Below are 24,930 nucleotides of genomic sequence, written 5' to 3'. Positions count from 1 at the left end.
CATCGGAAGACTGCTGGTGAGCAGCCAGGGTTGAAAGGTTCTATAGTGAAAGACCAAAGACCGGTAAACGCAGCGAAGGATGTTCACCTACAACGTAGACAAATGACCTCGTTAAACTCGTCGGAAAATGAATACATACCGCTTCCGACAGATATTTTTGGACATCTATGGTAGAGGCCTATGCCCAGCACTGGACATAGCAGTGAATAGGCAACTTTATCTTATCCAATAGCGCATGTTATATAACTCCATGCTTATACGTAACAAATACAACTTAGTTGTTCTGTGATCAGAAACGATTTATAGATTATATATTTTTAAGATCACAATATATATTTTTGATATGTAACTAGGTTTTTATGACATTAGTAATTTTTTAAACTATTTTGTGTGTGTGTATGTGTTAAAATAATTATTTTACATATACTTGGAAATTAATTTGAATGAATATTATAATGCATTTATATTGTATCTAAGTTTATTTTTTTTACCTTTTCGACACCATTTTGACAACTGTCAGTTAAACAAAATGGCTACCCCGTTGTTTTTTTAATACACCCATAGCTTAAGGTTTATAGTGATACAGCCTGTATTTTTTTATAACGCATCAAGGCTAGTGATGTTTTTTTTTAAAAAAAATATCTTTTGACTTGGTTTCATTTACCTAAATAAAAAAAAAATGTTGATTTTTTGTAATATTAATAAAATGTAAATCCATTAATTTCTATAGTAACACATGCATTAAATACAATTTTCATATTTGTACGGTTTTTTTTTGTATCCTTTGAAACATCCTCTGAAACAGTACTTTCTAACTTTTTAGTGGTATGCCCCTGTGTAAGAAAAGGACTAATATTTAGCCACTTCCGCACATGCAGTCGTAGTCGTGCAACAAAGAGCAAAGCCTGCCAGTCCGCTGATAAATGCGCATGCGGCAAACAATGCGAATTACACAACTACCACCGGTTAATCACTCAACACGTGTTTCACCCCTCCACGGGGCATCTTCAGGAGTTATGTTACACCAATTAGTGCCAAACACAGAGTCTCTAACGAGTAAATGCGTTATACACTAATCGGTGTAACATAACTCCTGAAGATGCCCCTCTATGTAATACACATAATTTTTATATTAAAGCGAAACGGTAAAAGGCGTGTTGAGTCACTATGAATTTACGCCCCTTAAAAAACAAAATTGAAATTTTCTTTTAATTAGGCCCTAGCAATGTCCAGTTTAATAAATTACGTTTCATGCGACCACTTCCTTCCTCATCCCTACTCCATATTGCTATCCTCGAGTTGTGCGTCAGTATCTGCGAGGATGTTGCCGTATTCACATCGATGAATCTTGCGATCTCTCCGTCTCGTCCGTGCAATACACGCGCGAGTTCGTGTGACGTGATATTGCTGCCACCACATTATGGACACATACAGCCCGGGGGTGTGTATTCATCCACCTTTTTAACGTTACGTACATAACCTATATAAACGTTTCAAAGAAATAGCTTCGGTAGACTTGATTCAAATCAATTTCATAGTCTAACAATTTGCACCATTATTATTGTCAGGTTTGTTACGATTATTTCATGCTTCCAATAGAACTTCAAATATTGCTTTACTTAGAATTGGAAATAAGTTTAAAAGCTTTAAACTTCCTTATCCCCCCATTAATCCCCCCCACTTCTAAATAACACCGAGAAATAAAACAACATCAAGACAACCGCATAGGCATAGACAATTTATATAACACAAGCAAACAATACGCACAGAGATGTCAATTAGAATTTGATGATGGCTTCCTTCAGCGCATTGAGCTCCTTGCCGTGGATCCACTTGATACCGGTCGCTGAAGCCGAGCTAGGGGGCCTGGAGATGCACCTACATGAACATAAATAACTCATAAAGACTTGTGATGATGAAACCATGACTCAAGAGTTTTCATAGATTCCAAAAACATCACTGACGTCACTCCTCGACCATTACTCCTAGACACCTGACCCGCATTGAAGATATGGAGCTGTTAGATCTTACTGTTGATTCATAAAACATTGTACAAGTCAACATTTACTCTCCTAGTTTCATTGCACTAAAGCAGAAGACGGTATCTCCTGATTTAGAGGGGAGGGGGGGGGGTATTGAAACCCTCCTTTTGTTCACAAGTGATATCTCTAAAAATCACACTGAAAAAATAATATGAACAAGACATAATTAATTCAGTGGGATTGCATTCTATAACTTTATTACATGAAGTTTTCATTGCAATGCTCTTTATCGTTCTGTTAACATTTAATTGTTTAAAAATCGCTAAAATTTCTAGACATAAGCCTTCTCCGTAGATTTCGTTAGTCCACCTTGGAGGCGGCCTCGATTCAACGTCTTCCGATGACGTGAGTCCGACTCTCGCTTGCCTGTCTGTCTTCTCCACTCTAACACCTTAAGGCTCCAGCGGACTTCTGTTCTGCGCTTTATATGAGCTTTTCACTGCCACTTCAAATTGGTAATCCGCTGGGCTTTCAGATTGGGATTCCAAGTCTCTCTCTATATCTTTTCGACCGGCTGCCAGCTTGCTTAAGTGAGAGATGACAATAAAGATTAAAGTAGTTAAAAAAATACTCACTCAATCTTTTTCCCGAACAGATTTTCCATTCTAACTTTGCAAAACAACCAAGGTCCTTGGTTCCTGTGCTCCTCCTGGCAGTAAGCGACTATGGCCTTCGAATATTTGCAGAATTCCTTCAGCACGATGTCATACGGGAAGGGGTAGAGCTGCTCTATCCTGCACATGGCAATCTTGTCTTCTAGCTTCTTCTCCTTTCGGAGTTCGTCGATCGTGATCGAAACTTTTCCAGAACAGAAGATCAACTTCCTTACACAATCCGGCTTCTTCGATGCTGGCCCGTCTTCAGGAATTGCCCTTGGGTTACGAAATTTATTTAATACTAAAAAAGCTCTTATATACACACTTCTACTTTGGACTTCATGTTGTTATTACCTCAAGACCAACCGGCCCTAGGAAAAATCCCACAAAAGAATATGTGAGGAATAAACGAAGAAAGAATAATTGACATGAGGATAGAATCAAGATGAGGATGCAAATAATAGACTTCTGTGAAGAAGTTATTATTTTTATAATATCCCTGTGTACCCAAAACAGGAGAAGTATAAGAGAAAAAAAAATGCAGCTTTTGAATTGTTAAACGCGCAAAGATAAAAGCGTAGTGTCAAAAGCGAATTTATTTCAATAATTATTTTGTCCAACCCTATAAGGGGTACATGTAAACTTGATAAGGTTGTCAAAAATCGCCAGGTGAAGGCCGTTTTTAACACGTTCACTGCGGGACCAATTTCGAAGAACTTTCAGCTGGTGCGGCTGAGGTCGAATCAGCCTCAAGCTGAACTTCCTAGTAGTGCGGTTGAGGCCTTTTCTGCAAAATGTTCATCAATATTTTTTTACAATATTGAGTCAATGCTTCGCAGACATAAAGAAAGCTATATTTGTCTTTGTCATACCTCATACGGTTGAGTGTAAACAGCCGCCGCACTAGAGAGAAAACACGAGTTTTACGCGCCGCACCAGTGCAGTCTACCATGAGGCTGAATCGACCTCAAGCCGCAGTGAACGTGTTAACAGATCTAATTGGGTATTAAATCTATGTGTAAGCCTATGTCGAGTTGTAAACGTGGTGTTTGAAATGGTGCAGATCAAAAAGGACAAATATATGTAACATACTATACATTTTTTTAGTGAATTCAACCTAAGTTATACTCTGCATATAGCGTACAATCTATTTTTAATCTGTTGTAAAGTTGTTCTTTTCTGCAAAAAGTGTATAAGGTTACCTTCTGAAACAAGTTCCAGGAAGGAAATCCTTGAACGGGGACCTATAGTAGGGGTGCTTCAGGCCGACCTTGGGGGTGAAGAGGATGAGAGGCTTTCGGAATGGCAGCGCGATCTGGCGTCGAAGCAGGTGGAAGTAGTTGGCCGGGTTCGTTACATTGCACACAATCCAGTTCGCAGCCTTCAGTTGTTTCACTAACAAAACATAAATGTTGATAAATAAACAAAGATTAGTAAAGACAAATGACATCGTGGTCGTCTCTCGTCATCAAACGTCAGACTCATATTTGCTTCTGATTCCTTAGATTTTCATGGTTATATAGTTTAAATGTACAAATTAATATATTAGTTGGTTTGTTGTTGGGTTACATTCTTCTATCTTACAAATTTGCAGTTCTTATAACAGAATATTTGAATATTTAAACGAATCAGGCGTTATTTTGCGGAAGCCCATCCTAAGTAAGAAAAGGACCTAAGACCAGACCAGTGGTAGTCATGCAACAAAATGCACCGCCCGCCAGCCCGCTGATAAATGCAGCCAGCCAATCTGATTGTCACTCTGTTTGGCACTAATCGGTGTAACATAACTCCTGATGCCCCGTGAAGGGGTGAAACACGTGTTGTGTGTGATTTAACGGTGGCAGTTGTGTAATTCGCATTGTTTGCCGCATGCGCATTTATTAGCGGGCTGGCGGGCGGCGCATTTTGTTGCACGACTACCACTGCATGTGCGGAAGTGGCTAAATATTGGTCCTTTTCTTACTTAAAATATTTGAACTATTGCCCGCCATCGATATCCTTCGCTCTTATAGTCTTTAGAAGCGATCTTAGTAATTCACTGTGTACATAGTTGGGGACGAAAGGTTCTCGAGTGGCGACCACGAGTAGTAGACGCGACGTGGGCAGTCGCCCACTAGGTGGACCGACGACATAGATCGCGGGAGGTCGCTGGATAACGGCAGCGCAATATCAGTCATCGTGGCGATCTTTGGAAAAGGTATATGTCTTGCAGTGGGCGTCCATCGGATGTGAATATGAAGACACATAATTTTTTTTTAATTTTGATTATTTTTAATTGTGCGTCTAAAGTTTCTTTGGTGTCTAAAATCATCAGCCAGATTTATCCTCTATTACGTGCGATCAGTTTTATCTTATTTTTTTTTATTTGGTCTTATCTTTCTACAATGTTGTGTATAGTAAACTTTTAATATCATGTCACCTATAAAGGAACACGTAACAGACCCATTATTTATATGGTAACTTTTAATGTACTCTTGTGTGTACTGCTGGTGTATCTAAATAAATAAATAAACAGTGACTCCCGTGACAGTTCTGCAGATTGACCAAGTGTACTTACAGACCATGAGAGGGTCGTCCAGATCTGGAAGATTCTCCTCGTGGTCGTCACACTGAGTCAAATAACGCTCCACTCGGGCTGACGAGTGCTCCGGACCCTGGAAAGTATTTTATCCCTTATATATACACTTATTCTTCGTTGATGGCCAAATCTTTAATCATACAGACAGTTTGATTATGGAATGCTTTACCGCTGAATATGAGACGTACTAAGTCACTGTTTTGTTTCTAATAATGTTAATGCCGCTAGAGAATTTTATAGCTTAATTTGAAATGAGTTCACGAAACGAAAGGTTCCGTAAGCTTTCAAAAATGTTTACTGGGCACTCGGACGCCAGTTGCACGCTTACATTCGCACGAAGGTGTCAGCTCTACATGTGTAGATGTGTGAAGTGTTGTGTTATGTCTGCGGCTTGGGGCGGCAGCGTGGACCACTCTATAATCTGAGGAAAGGTCCGAATCTTTCCTTAGATTAGGCTTCAGGCCGCCCGAAGAAACAAACGGTGCGGTTAGTACAGACAGATTTATGTTTTCATACTTCAATAAATAGTTTAATATTTGGTACATAGTTATATTATACAATAAACGATGAAATATAAATGCAGATTTTATTTTCAAAAGAGTGTACATCCAAATATCTTACGTCGAGTGGAAAACACTGTTCAAAACTGAACCTTGTGTTCTGCGCCACAAGGTTAACACTAACTTGATTCAATTGAACTGAATTATCGACGAATATATTCTTTTAAATTCACTGGATATTACATATACTCTTAGACTCGCCCATTAGCCAATTACGTAACAATAAATTAGAAAGCCGTATTCACAATGACAAGTCGAAGTTCGAAAGTATGAATATTTTATTATTTGATAAAACTGACCGCCCCGTCGATGCCGTGGGGTAGAGCCACCACTATGCCGGACTGGCAGATCCACTTGCTCTCGCCATTGCAGGTGAAGGTATCGAAGACTGGCTGCGCGGTGTCAGCGAAGTCCCCGTACTGAGCCTCCCAGATCGACAGCTGGTGCGGACTGAAGTAGGAGTATCCTGTCTCAAAGCCCAGAACACCTGGAACACGAAAACCATTCAGTATTTAATCATACAAAACTATTTTTTACAAATGACCGTCGTTTTTGGGGAATCTTGTTCCCCTATCTCTTATACTATGACAAGGACTCGTTAAAGAAGTTTTTAGTTTTTTGTTCATTTTGCGTTCTTCTTTCATACTTCATAATTTCTTTCACTATCGCTATAGATTTTATTACAATTCATTCATACGTCATCTACACTTCGCCACATTTGTCGCTATTTTATATTTTATATTTATATTTTTATAGGAAAATTCTACAGAAATATTACTCTTTATATATAGCAGTATAAATAGGGACGAAGCTCGAAACTTCTATATTGGACTTCGTTTCGTAGTTATCTCTAAGATTTACTGGCCCAAGGAGGAATCTCATAGTACTACATGAATGTATGGTTTCAAAGATTTCAAATTTTCTAAAATTAGGGAATTCCTCAAATTAGCAACCTTTAAGATGATTTTGCCAATATCATTTTGTGAAATAAATGAGCCTTATTAATACATAAATGTAATCTGTCCAAGCATATTAACATTATTTTACACTGTAATATAAAATATTTCGATAACTTGAAGTATGTATATAGATGTAAGTAAGAAAGGGACTTATATATAGCTACTTTCGCTATGCAGCAGTAGTCGTGCAATAAAGTGCACCGCCCGCCAGCGTGCTGATAAATGCACGTGCGGCAAACAATGCGAAACACAACTACCGCCGTTAATTCACTCAACACGTGTTTCACCCCTCCACGGGGCATCATCAGGAGTAATGTTACATTAACCAGTGCCAAACACCGAGTTTACTATTATTTATATAAGGTATACAGATGTGGCGATTTTGTATTAAAAATACGTAAATCAATTTTGACATTTAATATTCTTCGAATTTTTATAAGCATTCATATGCACTATGATCGGTCTATAAATATGTAGGACCGTTCATGGTAGCGATCTCTGGGGGTTGCCTAAGCCTTATATATCAACTCTGTTAATTTCTGTCACTACATAGTGGAACCCACTAGGTAGACCGATGACATGGTAAACGTCACCAGGAAGTCGCTGGATACGGGCAGCGCGGGATCGGTAATCGTGACGATCTTTAAGACCTATGCCTTGAAGTGGACGTCAATTGGCTAAAATGAAGATTCATGTCCAATTTAATTATTTCATGTATTTATGCAGATGCATTAGCATATGCGTAATTAATTGGGTAATACCGGTTTTTTGAGGATGCTTATCTTTCGCAGCGCCTATCCGTTGATCAGTGCTCTGCAACCTTTTCTCATCTATGGTACACTAAAATATTTATTACCAAGAATTTCGCGGCACATTGAACGCTAAATTCGAGAGACGACTGAATGTGATACGCCACTGTGTATGTACAAAATATGAGTAATGAAAAATTGTAAAATTTCAATTTATTAATGTTTATCGCGGTACACTAGTATAAAAGACTGGTTGCAGAGCACTGGATTAGATGATAAATGAATTGGTAATACAAACCAAACTCCGACAAGGAGCTGTTATGTAGAGAGTATTTCGCCTGGTCGGGGTAGACGGTGTCAAATACTCGATATGTTGCACCATCCACGCCCTGATGGTGGTACACATGATGCCTGAAAGACATTTGTATTAAACTTTATACAAAATACATGCCTTTTTATTTAACATTTGCTTCGCGCGTCATCGCGACCTAGATAAGTTCACTTTTTGACTGAACATGCATTATTTTTTATAAAATAAATTAGTGTTTAATTATACCTTGATCGGATCGCTTCGTTGTATTCGCTGTTCACACATTGACATTTTCATTTTACATATTACACAATTATTGACTACACACACTCTCTAACTAGCTCACCTAACGAGCGCCCCTTTGAGCTCGACTCAGTGCCGACTCAAGATCCTCTTTGCAGTTAAACTCTCCGGTAAATATTGCGACTTATAATGCCACAGTTGGATCCCACGTGTCATCGTGCAGATCGTTTGACACTTAGTTACAGAGCTGTTCTGTTTTTCAGTTTTACTACACTAAACAAAATCACCCATTACATTGTAGAAGTTGTCTATATATGTCATCGTCAGCGGCGCATCAAAAAGGGGAATTCCACAGAAATATAATTCTTTATATACATCGGGCGATAGAGAGCGCTCAACAATAGTTCTTGACTCGTGATTGGCTGACGATTTTTATTGGTTGAACATTGTTTTAACAGTTTTAAATCGGTATAAATATAGACTATGCTTGCGTGTCCGTGATCGAAGCAGCGCCGAACGTACCGGCGACTCCAACCAGTCCTCTCCTAGCTCCGATATCTATTATTCTCTAGATCTAGATATTCAGATAAAATGTCTTCGGAGGAAGGGATCACACCTTTCTCCGAAACCCGACTAGGTAACAATTAGCTAATACAATACGTCAGGTGAAGCATCTGACGTAATTTTTTTTAGTTTATTAGCTCGCTGATTTCGGATCCGCGACTCTTGAGTCCGATGAAGCTGTAAAAGCTAAAACGGCTAACAGCGCGCATCAACATTCGAATATAGCCATAGCCAGAGAATATACACACTTCTACTTCGGACTTCGTGTATGACTTCCAAGCCCTAGAAAAAATGGATGCTATAATTACTATTAACTGTGAAACGATTGTAATATGCGGCAGTTTCAATACGTAACATTTACAGTCGGCGATTCAAGCCCTTACAGTTAGAACATCTTACAATTTAAGTTCTCTATTTTTAAAATTTTAGTAGGATTCTGAGTTTTCTGACTGCCAGTTTTAATTGGCATAAATAACCAAAAAATAAATTCGAGTTAAAAAAAGTGAGGATCTTTCTTCAATCAGCTTTGCAACCAATAGGTGGTGTACTTGTTTTAAAACCGATTGTAAGATTTTAAACTGGTTAATGTAAACACGGCTTTCTAATATGATCTAAATTAGTCATAGGGGTCTATTTGGTCGTTTATAGTGGTCTATAGATCGACTCGAGTATAACTATTCTACTATATTATTCTTCATCTTTTCAGCCGATGGACGTCCACTTCAAGGCATAGGTCTCCCTTAAAGATCGTAACGATTATCGATCCCGCGCTGCTCGTATCCAGAGACTTTCTGGCGACGTTAACCATGTCGTCGGTCCATCTAGTGGGTTCCACTATATACTGGCAGAATTTAACAAGGTTGATAGAAAGAATAAAAATAAATAAAATGTACCTAGCCACCTTAGAGTAAGAAGATGACGAAAGAAAGGCGTGGAAAGAAAGAAGGTATAAAAGAGCAAAACGAAAGATATTGTGAAGGACAAAAGTAAAGAATGAAAGATATAGTGACGCGTGAAAGAGATAGATAAATAAAGAAAAGACTGAAAAAATTATTGATCAATAAAGTCCTTGATCCCAAAATGTTGGGGGTACGAGAGGCCCCCAATAGCGGGGCCCATAAGAAAAAAAAAACAGAGTTGATATAATTAGTAATAAATTCATCTTATACTACATCATCCAAAACGTCCATTTCTGGACATAGTCCCCTATCATAGATTTCCAATGAGACCGTTGAATAACAGCCTTCATCCGACATCTTTCCACCACCTTCCAACAAAGACTGCCTTCGCAAATTGTTCTACGCGCCATGCGCAATATCACTGTTTTTTTTTGTTCCTTTACGAATCTGTTCATTTCTGATTCGACCCTTTACTAAATAATCAAGAAATACGACACTATCGCAATTGTAAATTTAAGATATACATTACCGGTGAGCCATGGTACCCCTTTCTACGTCTTCACCAGTCAGCCGAACGTGGATGTGATCGCGCAATAGCGATCCGTATGCAAGAGCTTCGCCCATCGCCCAGTCAGCTATACCGTCTTTCACCTGTTCGATAATAAAACTATGTATCGTATATATACATATAACACCGAGCTGCATGACCACATATGGCGACATCAGACCGGTATATGACCACGATTATTCTAACAGTGTACTATATATAAATATATAAACCATGAACCACCAAACGTTTAAAAGGGACACCGCGGGGTAGAATCGACATTAATTAGGAAGAACTGTCGTTTCTTGTCGCAACACGGCTTATGTATATATGTACATACATAGTCATATATACATATATATCTTAATATATATAAATCTCATGTCACAATGTTTATACTCAATGGACTTCTAAACCACTTAACCGATTATAATAAAATTCGCACACCATGTGCAGTTCGATCTAACTCGAGAGATAGGATAGTTTAAATCTCAAATTATAGTCGCAATTTTAATTTATTGCTAATTATTGTCTGTTATTATTTGACAGTCACAATTATCTGTTAACTCCAAATGATTCTAACAGATGTCGATAACTTTCGATTGGGTTGAGTAAGTAATCAATAGATGGCGCTGCCATGGTAAATCTACGAACGTGTCATATAAGCTACATTTTAACAGCATAATTACCACGTGTTGTTGACGCTATAAAATTAATTAAATTTATTTTGTAGTGAACGAAATACCGTATAATTCAATTATTTCCACTTTTTAAATTTTCACAGCAACGCGTGGCCGGGTCAGCTAGTATATATATATATATATATTAAGAAGGATGTCATCAAATTGTATTTTCCAATATGGCTGCCATTAGCAATTTAGATAAATAAATAGCACTAACACTCGTTTGGTATTAGAGGAATTAAAATAAAATCGAATTTTGTTCACATGATGGCCTATACGTTTTGGAAAAGCACAAGCAATTTATTTTTTTGTGTATTTAAATTCAAAATATTTTTTATTGATTCATACTTAAGACAAAACAAAGTCTATCGGGTCAACTAGTAAACCATCAATCTTACTTTATTTATTTCATATATTCATTGATAACAAATTACACCAATACCTCACTTTGCGTCGTGGTTACGTTCCAAAAAACGTAAAACTGAACTCTTAAAATTAGCAAAACTAAGTGAAAATAATACTATATTCAAATTGTGTCGATAATTAGTTAGATAGGGAATCCCCGAGTTTTGATGGCATGGCGCAATTAGAAACAAAAGTGTTGCATCCTATAAGAAAAAAAAAGAAAATTTAAAAAAAAATTAAAGACAAACCCAAAACAACGCAACCTCGAAAATTTAACGATGCACAGTAAAAGTTGATACTAATTAAGAAGCGACGCTACTTTGAAAAAACGCAAACGAAACGACGCAAAGCGAAGTATTGTTATACATTCACCCTGTCAAAGCAGTTATGTTCTGTAGGCACTCAAATGTTTATAACACAGACTGAACTGTCTTCATACGAACCATCTTTTCTCGATTCGCCAAAATCCTGCCGAGACCTTTGTGAAGTTCGAAGCCCCACGGATCAGGCGCCTTGCAGAAATGGTTTGCAATAGTCATCACCGAGGTTTCGCTTATTCCGGTCTCTTCTATCTGAAAATTTAAATATTATTAATTGCAAGAGAAGGACCAATATATAACTACTTCCGCCAATGCAGTAGTAGTCGTGCAATAAATTGCACCGCCCGCCAGCCCGCTGATAAATGAGCATGCGGCAAACAATGCGAATTACACAACTACCACCGATAAATCACTAAAAACGTGTTTCACCCCTCCACGGGGTATCCCATAGGGGTGTAATGTTACACCGATTAGTGCCAAACACAGACTCTGCTCTCGCGTGCGCCGGGGTGCAAGGCAGCGAACCTAATTGCAATTCAGCAATTCGGGTGGCGGGAAAGTCGGGAGACACGTCCGAACACTCCACGCGCTGAGCTCGCAATGGATCATGTGTTTCGGGCTGGCGGGCGGTGCACTTTATTGCACGACTACTTCTGCATGGCGAAAGTAACTATATATTGGTTCTTCTCTTACTTAGGATGGACTTCTACAAAATAACGCCTGAATCCATTAGAGATTTTTTTTCACTTAGCGCAAGTTTGAAGCCAGAGATCAGGTTTTTTTGAAAATTTTGATCCTAAAATTTACTGGTTCCTTGATAAAGTTTTTCTTCGACATTTGAGAATGAAAAGTTATTTATCACCATCGTTTCGGCAGTAACATAGATGTCCACTGATGGACATGGAAGCGGCCTATATGTAGAGTTTTCGAACCACCTCGACGAGGTGATCTATTCACCTTTTAGTGAATGCATAGATTTATTCAAATTATTTTCAATTACCTTCTTAGGATCTCTCGACTCAAAGAAACCAGTCCAGGGTGTGTCGATCCAGTCCATGATGCTGAGCTTTGTCACCTTCTTCGCCAGTTCGAAGTGCTTGTTCAGAGTGTCCGTGTATTCCTTCTCCCAGCCCTTGATTTCAGCGTCAGTGACCACTCCTTCTCCCTTTACTTTCTCGGCGTATATTTTGTCAACTGGCAAATTACCGTTAGAATAACAATCTAGTTTCTCTTGTTTTAAATGTTAAATGGACATTTTATAATAAGCAGTTAAATAAATAAATAATGCTAGATGTTCTGACGACATAGTCAAGGTCGCTGGTAGGGAAGTAGCAGGATGATGGCAGTGCTGGACTAAAGCGGAGGCGTCCGTCAGCTGAAAATGAGAGGGAGAAAGAGAGAGAAGGAACGTGTCTCTTTACATCGAAGGCCTTCTTACACTTACTGTATAGAAGTGGACGGTCTTTCATTTGCTTATATACTTTTTAAGTTAAATAAAAACAAATTTAAAAGTTACCTGGATGAGAATAAATTACAAAAAACTATCACAACAGTTATTAACATTTAACCTGTCTTCAATACAAAGTCCTACTCTCAATTACATACAACATAGAAAGAAGAAGATAAAATACATGTGCTTGTGTATGATAAAGATATCCTCGGCAAACATGGTTGCTATGAAAAGAAAACTATTGCAGTCTTTGACCGTCGCAACCGTATACTACAGTCAATGGCAAGCGGTCATCTTAATAACTTTAACAAGAAAGTGTTTTCACAGTGGCATCTATTGCCTGAAATGATGACAGCTTTCTAATAGATTCAGGCGTTACTTCGCGGAAGTCCATCGTAAGTAAGAAAGAGACTAATATATAACTACTTCCGCTATGCAGCAGTAGTCATGCAATAAAGTGCACCGTTAATTCACTCAACACAAAAAACACGTGTAGAGTGAATTAACGGCGGTAGTTGTGTAATTCGCATTGTTTACCGCACGCGCATTTATCATCGGACTGGCGGGCGGTGCACTTTATTGCACGACTACTGCTGCATAGCAGAAGTAGCTATACATTAGTCCTTTTCTTACTGATGATAGCTTTGTTCGCTCACCAGTCTGCATGGTCTTGATCTTCTTATACATGAAGGGTTGCGTGAACATAGGTTCGTCTTCCTCACTGTGCCCGAAGCGACGGTAGCACACCAAGTCCAAGATCACGTCCTTCTTAAAACGGCAACGGTATTGGATGGCAATTCTCGCTGCGTGTGCCACGGCCTCCGCGTCGTCCCCGTTCACGTGGAATACCGGCGCATCAACGCATTTGGCCACATCTAGGAAAATACATATAGTCATGACAAAGAAAATAAAACTGATTGAGTTTCTTGGGTGATAGAACCGGACACGTGAATGTATTTTATTGTAACAATTTTTGCTGGTATAATAGGATAATGAAGTAGTATATTATATTTATAGTTAAAAAAAAATTCAACATATAACTGACCCTAGGTAACTGGAAAGATCCTAGCGTACAACCAGAGGATAGCAAATTGGATGAGGAAGTAATCGCACGAGACGTATTAAAACTTGACATTTTAGTGCATCGATAACAGCCACTAATGTTATTAAAAAATAATTAGTTGGCTTTAGTTTTAAATACTTTTCCATTTAAATTAGTAAATAGTATAAGATACTTAGAAAACACAGAAGCAAAAAATTTTCGGAAATAAATATGTAATTGTAATATAGATTCTACTTAAAAAAAATAAGTGTTTCCCAGCGTGGGGTCCACGATTCCAAGCGGGGCCATTTGATTGTCAAAGGGGGCAATTCGAAAGTAATCTCGACATGAGTTCAATCTTTCAGCTTCAATATGTTACATGGGGAGAGGGGGGCGTAAAAATTCTAGAAAGGCTCAGTTGGAGCATGGCACATATAAATACTACTCTAGATATAGTAGTGTAAAAATACCTGTGCAGTAGGGCGAACTCCTCGCAAACCGCGGGTCGGTGGTGTATCCGATCTGGTTGTTGACGACGATGTGTATGGTGCCGTGGGTAGAAAAGTGCGGCAGCTGACCAATGTGTGCCGTCTCATACACCACACCCTGACCCGCGAACGCAGCGTCTCCATGCATCACAATCGCCATCGCCTGAACACGATAAATCTCTCCGATTAACCTTCCATCGGGAGCAAATTACTGCGCACAGGAAAATTTTATATTTGATGTGTTAGAAGTTGTGCTGCTAGCCGGTTTAGGTTTTGTGCAGCTTCATTGATATAAAGCCCATAGAAACAGAGGTCCCCGGACTAAAAATCTTACGCTGGGGATCGTACCACAGTTACGACGAAGACGTCTACACGCGGAGAACTATAACCGTGTATAGTGTAGTGAGTGGGGTGTAGTGTGTGTAGCACGAAGCGAGGACTACTCGGCGGTCGGGAGAGACAACGCAACCGGAGTCTCTTACACAAGTGTGCCACGATAAACATTAATAAATTGAAATTTTACAATTTTTCCTTACACATATTTTGTACTTAGTGGCGCGTCACATTCACTCGTCTCTCGAATTTAGCGTTCAGTGTGCCGAGAAATTCTTGGAAAGATTTTAGTGTACCGGAGATGAGAGGTTGCAAAGACACGGGTCTCTTCGGGCCGCTCTCGCTTGAACGCGGGTTAGGCGGACGTGGCCGCCATGAGTAGTATACACCTTTCTTTGTCGCACACATCTTCTGTCGCTCTCACACAAACGACACGTGTGATTGGTTGTAAAGTAGGGATTGTGATTGGTTGTACGAATATAATTTTAGGATTGGTTCTTCTGTTCTTTGAACTCGGCTTTTATTTTCAACTCCAAGAGACAGTCTCCTAAACATTTAATACAAGTGGGCGCGCGCGGTATTTGTATGACAGTAAAATTATTTGTAAATACAGTAATACCCCGCTTTACGCGACCCCGTTATACGCGGTTTCACTATAACGCGAATTGCAATTTTCGCGCTCAAATGCCTCGAATTACGCGAAAGAGTGCATATAAATATAATGTAGTCATCAACTTCTCTATGGTGTCTTGACCATCTGTCAAACAATTAAAAACAGTGTTGGGTGTTATGAACGTATTTTACAAGAACGAAAACAAAACGTTACCCAAAAGACAATAGATCTATTTTTCCGTAAAAAATAAGAGTATGTGTTGCATAAAGTGTTCCTAGAATTAAAGTGATTGATTAAAATGATTTGTATTTTTTTGTAATAATTTTTGACTATGTTTAATCATAAACCTCGTTATACGCGAATATCAGTTAACGCGATTTTTTTTGGAACGTATCCCTCGCGTAAAGCGGGGTATTACTGTATTGCCTCAGTTCATGTTTTATTCCGTAACACATCTAGAAAATGGACGAAATAAGTAACTATATAGGTAATTGGTCATAAGTGCAGGAGCTTTAAGAGGTGCATGTGCAGTTCATTTTCTGCCAATTAATGTATGCTACACGCTTTCCGAAACTCAATAGTTTCAAAGGTAGTATATAACGAGTTAATATAATAAAAATAAAATCATTACATATGTCATTGTTCGTCGCATTCCAAAAAAAAAAATATTATGAGTAATAAAATTACGCAGGATGATTGTATATAGATGTAAACGGTTTAAAAACTTTTGCAGACAAATGTACTATACTTTCACTCCTTCAAATCTTTTATCCTCATTTCTAACTATTTCGTTTGTAACAAAGGCAATGTACTTCATCATAAAAAAAATAATCCACAAAAGTAATTCAAATTTGTCGGTCCAATCTTAAAAAAAATATATAAACACTCGAAACAAGGCTCAGCTGTGGTCTTGTCTAAGCACGTATAGTGCTAAAGAAAAGAATCTCTTGCCCAATCAACATGCGAAACTAAACGTTCCTGACGTCACTCTTTTTCTCACATTACTCGCATTTATTCACGAGCTGTTCGATCCTACTGTGGATTCATATAACATTATACAATCCAACATCTACTATCCTAGTTTCATAGCATCAAAGCAGATGATATCCCAAGAGCTTCTAGATAAACAACATTGCTACACCTTATCACCATTGACGTCTCCCCTCCAGAATTGTTCGGCGCGCGCCTTCCCCACCACCACGGGCGTGACCACTTCCAAATGCGAAGGGTTACAGCACATCGAAACCTTGATGTAGCGATTTGTGCGCCGAATAAATCGGTGAATGTACGTACCCAAGTGGTACTTTATGTCACCGGAACCCTGCGCAAAAAATTATATTTTTATTTATACAGTAAAGTAAGTTCCCATCTTAAACTATTCCGGCCTTGTCGTGGAAAGGAGGGTAAGAAAAGGACCAATATTTAGCCACTTCCGCACATGCAGTGGTAGTTGTGCAATAAAATGCATCGCCCGCCAGCCCACTGATAAATGCGTATGCGGCAAACAATGCGAATCACACAACCGCCACCGCCAAATTACTCAACACGTGCTTCACCCCACCACGGGGCATCCTCAGGAGCCACGTTACACCGATTAGTGCCAAACACAGAGTCTAGTAACGCCTGATTCCATTAAATATGTGGAAAGAAGGGATCAGTAATCGTGGCTTGGTCTTCTTATTTTCAGCGGATGGACTCTCACTGCAAGGCTGAAATCTCCCTCTAAGATCACCACGACGACTGGACCTGCGCTGCCTGTATCCAGCGATTATCTACAACCTTAATTATATTATCACTCCACCTAGTGGAGATTTCTGCCCACGCTGTTTATTGGCTCGTATTTCGAAAACCTTTTGGTCCCAACGGCCATCGATTGTACGAGCGGTGAAATCAAAAGAATGAAGATGTGTTTTTGTGGAATTTCTTCCTGCTTTTCAACAAAAAAGCTTTACAACTATCGCACCTTGCGAAGCAGAGCAGAGTCAAAAATAAAGAACATTAAAAATTAGTAAGTTGACGATCAATGATAGTTCTGTTAAAAGTTCCAATGTTGAATAAACGTATTTCTCTTATCTTATTTTATATATTTTTTTTTATTTTATATTCTTTATTGTACACGTTAAGATATATTTAATGAGTTTTACAATAATAGACAATAAAGTACAACGGGCGGTCTTATCACACAAGGCAATCTCTTACAGACAACCCTAGTATGGAAAAGGTAAAAGTACTAATGGGTAGTATAATTGTACAGAAAAAATACATATTTACAAACAAACGAACATAACCATACATAGACATACGTACTTAAACATATATATATACGTATATAACATATATACTTATAATAAATAAGGTTTAATACATATTGTAAATATAATACAATAATAAATTAAAATATCTAACTCTCTTCGATCAGTATTAGTTCGATCGCACTTGCCTCAGAAAGAAACAGAAGAAGAAAAAGAAATGAAATAACAGATAGATAATCATAGGTCTAGAAAATGGTTCTTAACCATCTTCATGAAAATAGGTAGTCAGTTAACACGTCTTATATTCGGCGGTAAATCATTCCACAATCGAACGGCCTTATATAACCTACGTGTACAGTTTAAGCGCTTCAGACAGAACAATATTAAGTGTTTTTTTTACATGAGAATACAGATATTTATTGCAAATTAAGAAAATGTAAAAAAAGGCAAAACTTTGGGTAAAACTATGTCAATAATAATGCCATTTACATATAAATGATGGAATGAAAGAATTTGTGAAGAATAAAAGAATGAATGAATGAATGAATGACATGAAAAGGAAAAAAGATAAGAACGCAAATAATATGATGAAAAAAAATACATATTTTGTTAAAACAGTCCCTGTATACCCAAGACACGGGAAGTACGAAAGGACCCAAAAACGGGGACCAGATACAAAAAAACCTACATTAGTAAAACTAATACTTAACTGTAAATATGTTTTAAAAGCACAGTTTTTACTACACTCAAAATATTATTTTAAATACATAAATAAATACGTTTAAAAAACTTTTTAGTTAAACGGTTTTTTGATACCCATATTGTGGTGGTTGTGGAAAAATATGTACCTAGTCCGCCATATTGGAACGGCGTCCATGTTGAATTTTAAATTTTGACATAATCATCGTGTTTTACTAGTGTAGCCCTTTCATTTGATACCCATATTGAGGGGGTTAAGGAAAAATACGTAATCCGCCATTTTGTATCGGCGGCCATCATAGATTTATAATGTTATTGATTTTATTACATTGTATTGTCATCTAAATTAAATGTGTGTACCAAATTTCAGATCAATCTGACAACGGGTAGGTGCTTAAATTTCAATTTCTAATTTTGACCCAAATAAATAAACAAATAAATTCCGTACGGGTCGAACTAAATAAAACCGTTTAAAAAACATTTCAAAAACTGCCACAATTGTCACACACCTCTTCCTTGGGTTCCATTGGTCGGAAGTGAGCGAATACATCCGTAAGCTGCTTTCGACAAACATTGATTAATACATTAAGACGACCTGGAATACACAAGTTTTACATTAAACAAAAAGGCATCAACATTCATACCTTCACCAGGTGGTAGAACCCTGAAGATGTTTAACCTAGATCTCTATACGGTAAATAAATACGAGGTACATTACCAGTTTGGCTGGACTGGTTTTTTTTGTGGCCCCGCTATTGGGGACCTCTCCTTCCACCCCCTATTTAATTGGGAACAGGGTTTTGTATTTCTTATTAATTTTTTTTTCACTAGAATATTTATTTTCGTTCTCGTCTTCCATAGTGTACACACAATATCTTTTTCCTCCTTCTATCATTCTACAATTCCATCTTCCTTTCTCAATCATTCTATTCCTTTCGTACATCCTCAAACACTTCAGTTATCCATTTCCATTACAGTATCACAGTTTTAATTGGTTTAATAATTTTCTCGTGTACATCAATTTTATCATGGATTTATTTTACAACCTATTTTAATAACTTTACAATGATTTATCCGCCTATGTTTTGTTCCTGTCTATTGCGTATTGTGCAACTTCCCTAAAGAATTTGAGGACGCACTCTCTTTCATCCTTTTCCATTATAATGGAGGCGAGCGTTGCCTTCTCTATCTTTTTGCCTAGCCGGCATTCGGTTTAATATCGGAGCCTTTCAAATGCGGGACTTTCTGCTACCAGGTGGATCGAGACTGGTCTTTCTTGCAAGACATCACTTATAGGTTGGACGACTTAGAGCAGTATTCAAACCCAGAATTCATCACTACTTGTACTCACATAGCTGGGCGTGGGTAAAGTTGACCATCACGCCCACGTTTTATCACCTAAAAGGAGGCTCTCAGATCACAGAAGATTAATTAATATTTCGGGCTTCAATATGGTCTACAATTATCAAGAATTTTCTTTGAAAACTTAAATCAGCAATGAACGTTCAATGTTTGTAATTCCATCACTTCATGTTTTAAAACGATGTTACATAAATCAAACATATCACCATATATCATAACTTTTGCATACTTAGCTTCCCCAGGTATATTTTATACTAACTGTTTCAACAGACTTCGTACTGCCAGGAGAAAATGGCGTGCAGCATTCCAATAAAAACAATTATTTCTACATACTCCAGAGTATTTACTTTATTAATTGATACAGCTGCTAGACTACAAAATAAATTTGCAGCGCGTGTCGCGTATCGCGAACTATTCAATTCAAGATCCGGAGACGAAAATTTCCAGTGGATTGGCAGAGAGCAAGCCAATTAACAAGGTCCGACCATGGAATTGCAAGTGCAGTGTAAGACATTACAAGGGTGATGCTACCAGTAGGTTTTCCTAGAAATCTGTAGAAGTCTATGCTGATCACTGGAGGTCCTGGGGCTAAAATGATGATATATTCCTTATAAAGCATGTCAAGACGTTTTTTTTGTAAGAAATAATCACGTATAATGGTATAAAGTAAATGTAGAAATAACCTCTATGCGGCATAGCCATGGCGATGGACTCCACACCCAACTCCGTGCTGGCGTCCACAATTTCCTCCAGCATCACGATCAGACTCTCTCCACCCTCGAGACCGAATCGCTTCTCCGCCGGCCACTTGGTCGCAAAATACTTTTCTAGGCTAACATAAACAAACCAATAACATTTATTTCAAAAATTATTATAAACACCGCAGACGGCTTATTGTAGACTTATGCGCTAGCTAAGCAAGAGATGACATATATTTCTTAGACTTCCTTTTCAGAAATAAGCTGTCTGCGAGACATCTATACATCCGACGTCCTTTTCAAGAAGGCGAGGGACATTGGATGGTGATATAAGCAGCTCTGAGAGTACTAGTTCAGATTCACAGAGTCCCAAAAATGTATTCTTAGTAAGTTAAACAATAAAAATATATTCTTGTATAACTTATTTTAAAAAGATTTCGAATAGAAATTAAGATTAGTTTGACAACGTGACAACTGATTTTAAACTGCCGCCCTCACAGAATCAACGCATGTGATTGGTTGTAAAGTAAGGATTGTGATTGGTTGCATAATAAAGTTAGTACTAGGACTTCTTAAAGCAGTTTTACGGGTTAAAAGAGACAGTCATCTAAAAGCATTTTTTTCAATTCATTCCTATTATTTATTCGTCATTGTCAACATCATCATATCATTGGATAGACGATGGATAAATAATGGGTTTAGCGGTGCCCGCATCGAACGACTTCTCTTAACTTTGACTAGGTCGTCGGTTCACTTTTTTTTGGTTTCAGGGTGGGGGGGGGATCTTCCGGACGTTCAAGATGCCCCGCCTCTGGGGGGAGGACAGGGGTATGTGGGATTCCTACTCACTAATACTCCCCCCCTCCCGGTGATCGCCCTCTGCGCTTTACGGGGGACCGCAGTATCTCACGGTCAGGGATCACCACGCGGTATTGCCTCGGAGGTATACGTGAATACGCTACCCCCGAAACCCTCGTGGTGCTATCACAATGGTTCGAGACCACGTCGAACCATCGTCTGCCTCTGAGTCGCCGAAGCTAGTGGGAGTTTAGGGCCCCCACCCTAAACTCCCGTGACTCCGAAAGCCTCGTTTATTCGTCGGTTCACCTAGCCTAACCAGGCCACGTCTACTACTGGACGCTACTCCAGAAACTTTCAGTCCAAGCTGCCGACCGGCTGCATGAGCAATATGCTCCATCTACTGCAACGTCAGACGTGTTAAAACCCTCCACACTATTATAGGGTTCTTTTCTTCTGATTTTTCACGCGCCCTAAATATTTTTGTTTATTTAATGGAATCAGGCGATACCTTGCGGAAGTCCATCCTAAGTAAGAAAAGGACTAATATTTAGCCACAGAGACTCTGTGTTTGGCACTAATCGGTGTAACATAACTCCTGAAGATGCCCCGTGGAAGAGTGAATCACGTGTTGAGTGGTTAGACGGTGGCAGTTGTGTAACTCGCATTGTTTGCCGCATACGCATTTATCAGCGGGCTGGCGGGCGGTGCACTTTGTTGCAAGACTACCATTGCATGTGCGGAAGTGGCTAAATATTGGTCCTTTTCTTACTTATCTAATATTTCTGGACAGGCACGATGTTGACATTTTACGGTACACTTACAATACAGCCTTTGTTAATCTTCGCATGATCAGCTTCTTTCGTTCAGCCGTCTTGTCGAACGCCCCCGGCGTCTCCATGCGCTCCCTTATGAATTGTAGACAGTCTATGTCATGCACATGCATGTATTCAACGCCAATGGATCCACAGTACACCTTCTGAAGCCGTTCTTTAATTTCCCTGTTTTCATAATTAAAACATAACATAATATTACAACTTTGATGTCGATATATGGCGCTAGTAGTTTATGGCCTCGGTCTATACAAGATAATTGGTTTTAGGTGTTTAAGGTTTAAAACATTGAATATATAGCTCATTTGTCAGGTAAAACCTTTTACATCTATTGTCAATAATTTGTCCAATGGAATGCAGCAGGTCAATAACATCAGACAGTACAAAATGTGCACGGACAGACATTAAACACAAATTTTAATAACACAGCAATCTGAATTTCAAAATCATTGCGCAATTTATTGTTTCTGAAACAATTGATCTTTGAGATAGGCTATCCTTTCACACCTTTCAAACTTTTACACCTTTAACCAATTACCCAGTTTTAAAACGAGAAAATTTTGGACGGCGACGATAGATGGCAGTAGTAGTCGATTGACTCGCGCTCTGTATAATATTTAAAATATATTATTAAGTTTACTTGTTAAAAGTAAAAGTCGTAATGCGAAGAGATTATACAAAGGTATTATGTACACGTTGTATTACTATTATTTTAGTAACAGATCAAACAATTCTCACCGCAACGTAAGCTTATTTTCTGTTCCACCAATGAACGTCCGAAACGGCAGCTCGAACTCCATATCCATATGAGAGTCGTCTAAATTTAAAAAAAAAACAAGATTTTCAATCTTATATTCTCATATTTATATTCAACAAGCGAAGTCTGTTGGGATGTATCATAATAAAATTAACTTTTGAAGTAACTCCTTGCAACTAAAGCTTCAAGAGCTCAATGAGTACAAATCTGCAATAACAATCGCCTGTATAGATTACTGTGTGATACAAAACTCTACTATTGTCTTGGATGAAGTTAATGCTGGGGTGCTAGACCTGGGTTCTTTTACAGCTTCATTGGAACAGAGTTCACGGAGAGGAAGAGTCCATGAACTTGCAAAGGATTTTACTGGATAATCGTACTACAGTTGCATGGTGATGTTCACACAAAAGGCTATGTGTCTAAAGCTATGTACTTTTGAAATATCCTTAACATAGCATAAGTACAGCATGTAGCGACAACGAGCTGCATACTACTGCGTGTAGTTGCTGTTAGCTTGAAGGCTTTCACAGCTTCATAGGAGCTGAGTTTACAGAGCGGAAGGGTCCGTGAACTTAAAAATAAACCAAGCTAGTCGGGCGCGAACCAGTTGCATGAGTGCTCAACCCTAGTAGAGCTGAGTAGTGTTTGTGTTGTGTATGCTTGGGACGGCAGCGTGGACTACAGGCGAGCCATGGAAGGATCCGGATCCAACCTCGGTTCGCCCACGCTGTTCGCGGTTAGGGAGCGGGCGGCCGTCCACTAAGAACAGTTGTTGCGGTGTGATGAAAAGGGTTTTGGTTCTATTGTGTATAACTAGGAGCGTTCGTATTTATATATACCTTTCCCTATCGCACACATCTTTCGTTGCTCTCACACAAACGATGCGTGTGATTGGTTGTAAGGTAGGCATTGTGATTGGTTGTATAAATAAAGTTAGTTCTAAGATTGGTTAACGTAACTTTAAGGTTTTTTATAAATACAGGGTCTCTGGAGATAAGATCAAGTCTAACAAAAGTACAACAACTTTTTTCTAACTTGCACTCTCACCCAAGAGACAGTCTTTTAAAACATCATGACTAGGTTCCAGTAGCGTTAAACCACTTATACTGGCAGGTATCTAATGTAATAAGGAGTAACATAACCACTTTATTTTACAAAAATTCTAAAACAAAAGGAAATACTAAATAAACCCTTATTTTGAACGCAGACTGAGTAGCGGGCACAGCTAGTAAAATATAAAGGGAGTGTGAACATCAGTACAGTACAGAATCAAACAGATGTTTAAATGGTAATAAAAAAATATATACAAAAATTTGTTTTTATTTTTGTTTGAGTAATATTTGTTTAAATCTAGATATTGACACAGTATTTTGTAATACAACATTAACAATAATGAAGGAGAAAAAAAAACAAAAATGTTTCTTACTTAATATGGACATCAATTCCCTTGCGACAAGTTTCGCTTCCTGTTCCTTCCTGTCCAAGGACATGTTCTTCTCTTTCATTATCCAGTCCGCAGCGATGGCCATGTCCAGCGGATCAGTCCTGGCCAGTAAATGACCTCTGGTCTAAACATCCACATATTCGTACATTATTTTTAAAGTAAAAAAGATGTCGGTTTTGTCGCCTACATATCTGTCTTTCATCGACTTTCTGACTTCATCTTCGAACTTAGATCACAGTCTGAATTATAAATAAATATTTAATTTTACTTTATTTACTTGGTTTAGAATCTTGCTCGACGCCTGTGCTACTTTTGAGTTTTGTTTTTATTTATCTCAAACAACGCTACTTTTCTGTGAAAACCTGAGAGATGGGCGCAGATGGTCGTCGCCCAATCTATCGTAGATTAAAGAGACGGTGATGTTACTTAAATAGATGAAATGCATTTCAGCTCACCTGATAACTTCTTATAAGGTTTTGCACGGCCAAATGCAGCTTTATAGTTTGCCCTTTCGCGTCGGCTGTTTCCGCCTTTTCATCCTTTTTTTCTGAAACACAATCGCCAATTTTTAAACCAACAAGATTATTATCTTATATATATTGGTTTAGGATTATTGGGCATAAGTTTAAATTATTAAAACATTGATGTATAGCTCATTCAAAAATTATAAAAAATAAAGTAAAATGCTAAAGAGAGGCATGGCAAA

General features: G+C 38.4%; 1 protein-coding gene across 1 annotated transcript; it reads right to left on the bottom strand.

Moving 5' to 3' along the window:
• Nucleotides 1-1,778: 1,778 nt before the first annotated feature.
• On the bottom strand, nucleotides 1,779-24,324 carry LOC137930388 (2-oxoglutarate dehydrogenase complex component E1-like). The gene is made up of 17 exons (XM_068773630.1): nucleotides 24,207-24,324; nucleotides 22,762-22,840; nucleotides 22,015-22,191; nucleotides 20,378-20,526; nucleotides 18,842-18,927; nucleotides 16,523-16,702; nucleotides 14,418-14,598; nucleotides 13,562-13,780; nucleotides 12,456-12,649; nucleotides 11,579-11,707; nucleotides 10,030-10,151; nucleotides 7,783-7,895; nucleotides 6,076-6,263; nucleotides 5,196-5,292; nucleotides 3,841-4,033; nucleotides 2,618-2,914; nucleotides 1,779-1,878 (listed from the first exon to the last, which is right to left on the bottom strand). Exons 1-17 carry the CDS (start codon nucleotides 24,307-24,309, stop codon nucleotides 1,779-1,781), a joined length of 2,607 nt encoding a protein of 868 aa, XP_068629731.1. The 5' UTR covers nucleotides 24,310-24,324.
• Between the last annotated feature and the right edge of the window lie 606 nt (nucleotides 24,325-24,930).

Source organism: Battus philenor, unplaced genomic scaffold (assembly GCF_028537555.1).
Source record: "Battus philenor isolate CCGP_79_NKW_IND1 unplaced genomic scaffold, ilBatPhil1.0.hap1 SCAF_6, whole genome shotgun sequence".
Taxonomy (NCBI): domain Eukaryota; kingdom Metazoa; phylum Arthropoda; class Insecta; order Lepidoptera; family Papilionidae; genus Battus; species Battus philenor.
Note: the sequence above shows the minus strand (reverse complement) of the source record. Positions and strands in the feature narration are given on the sequence as shown.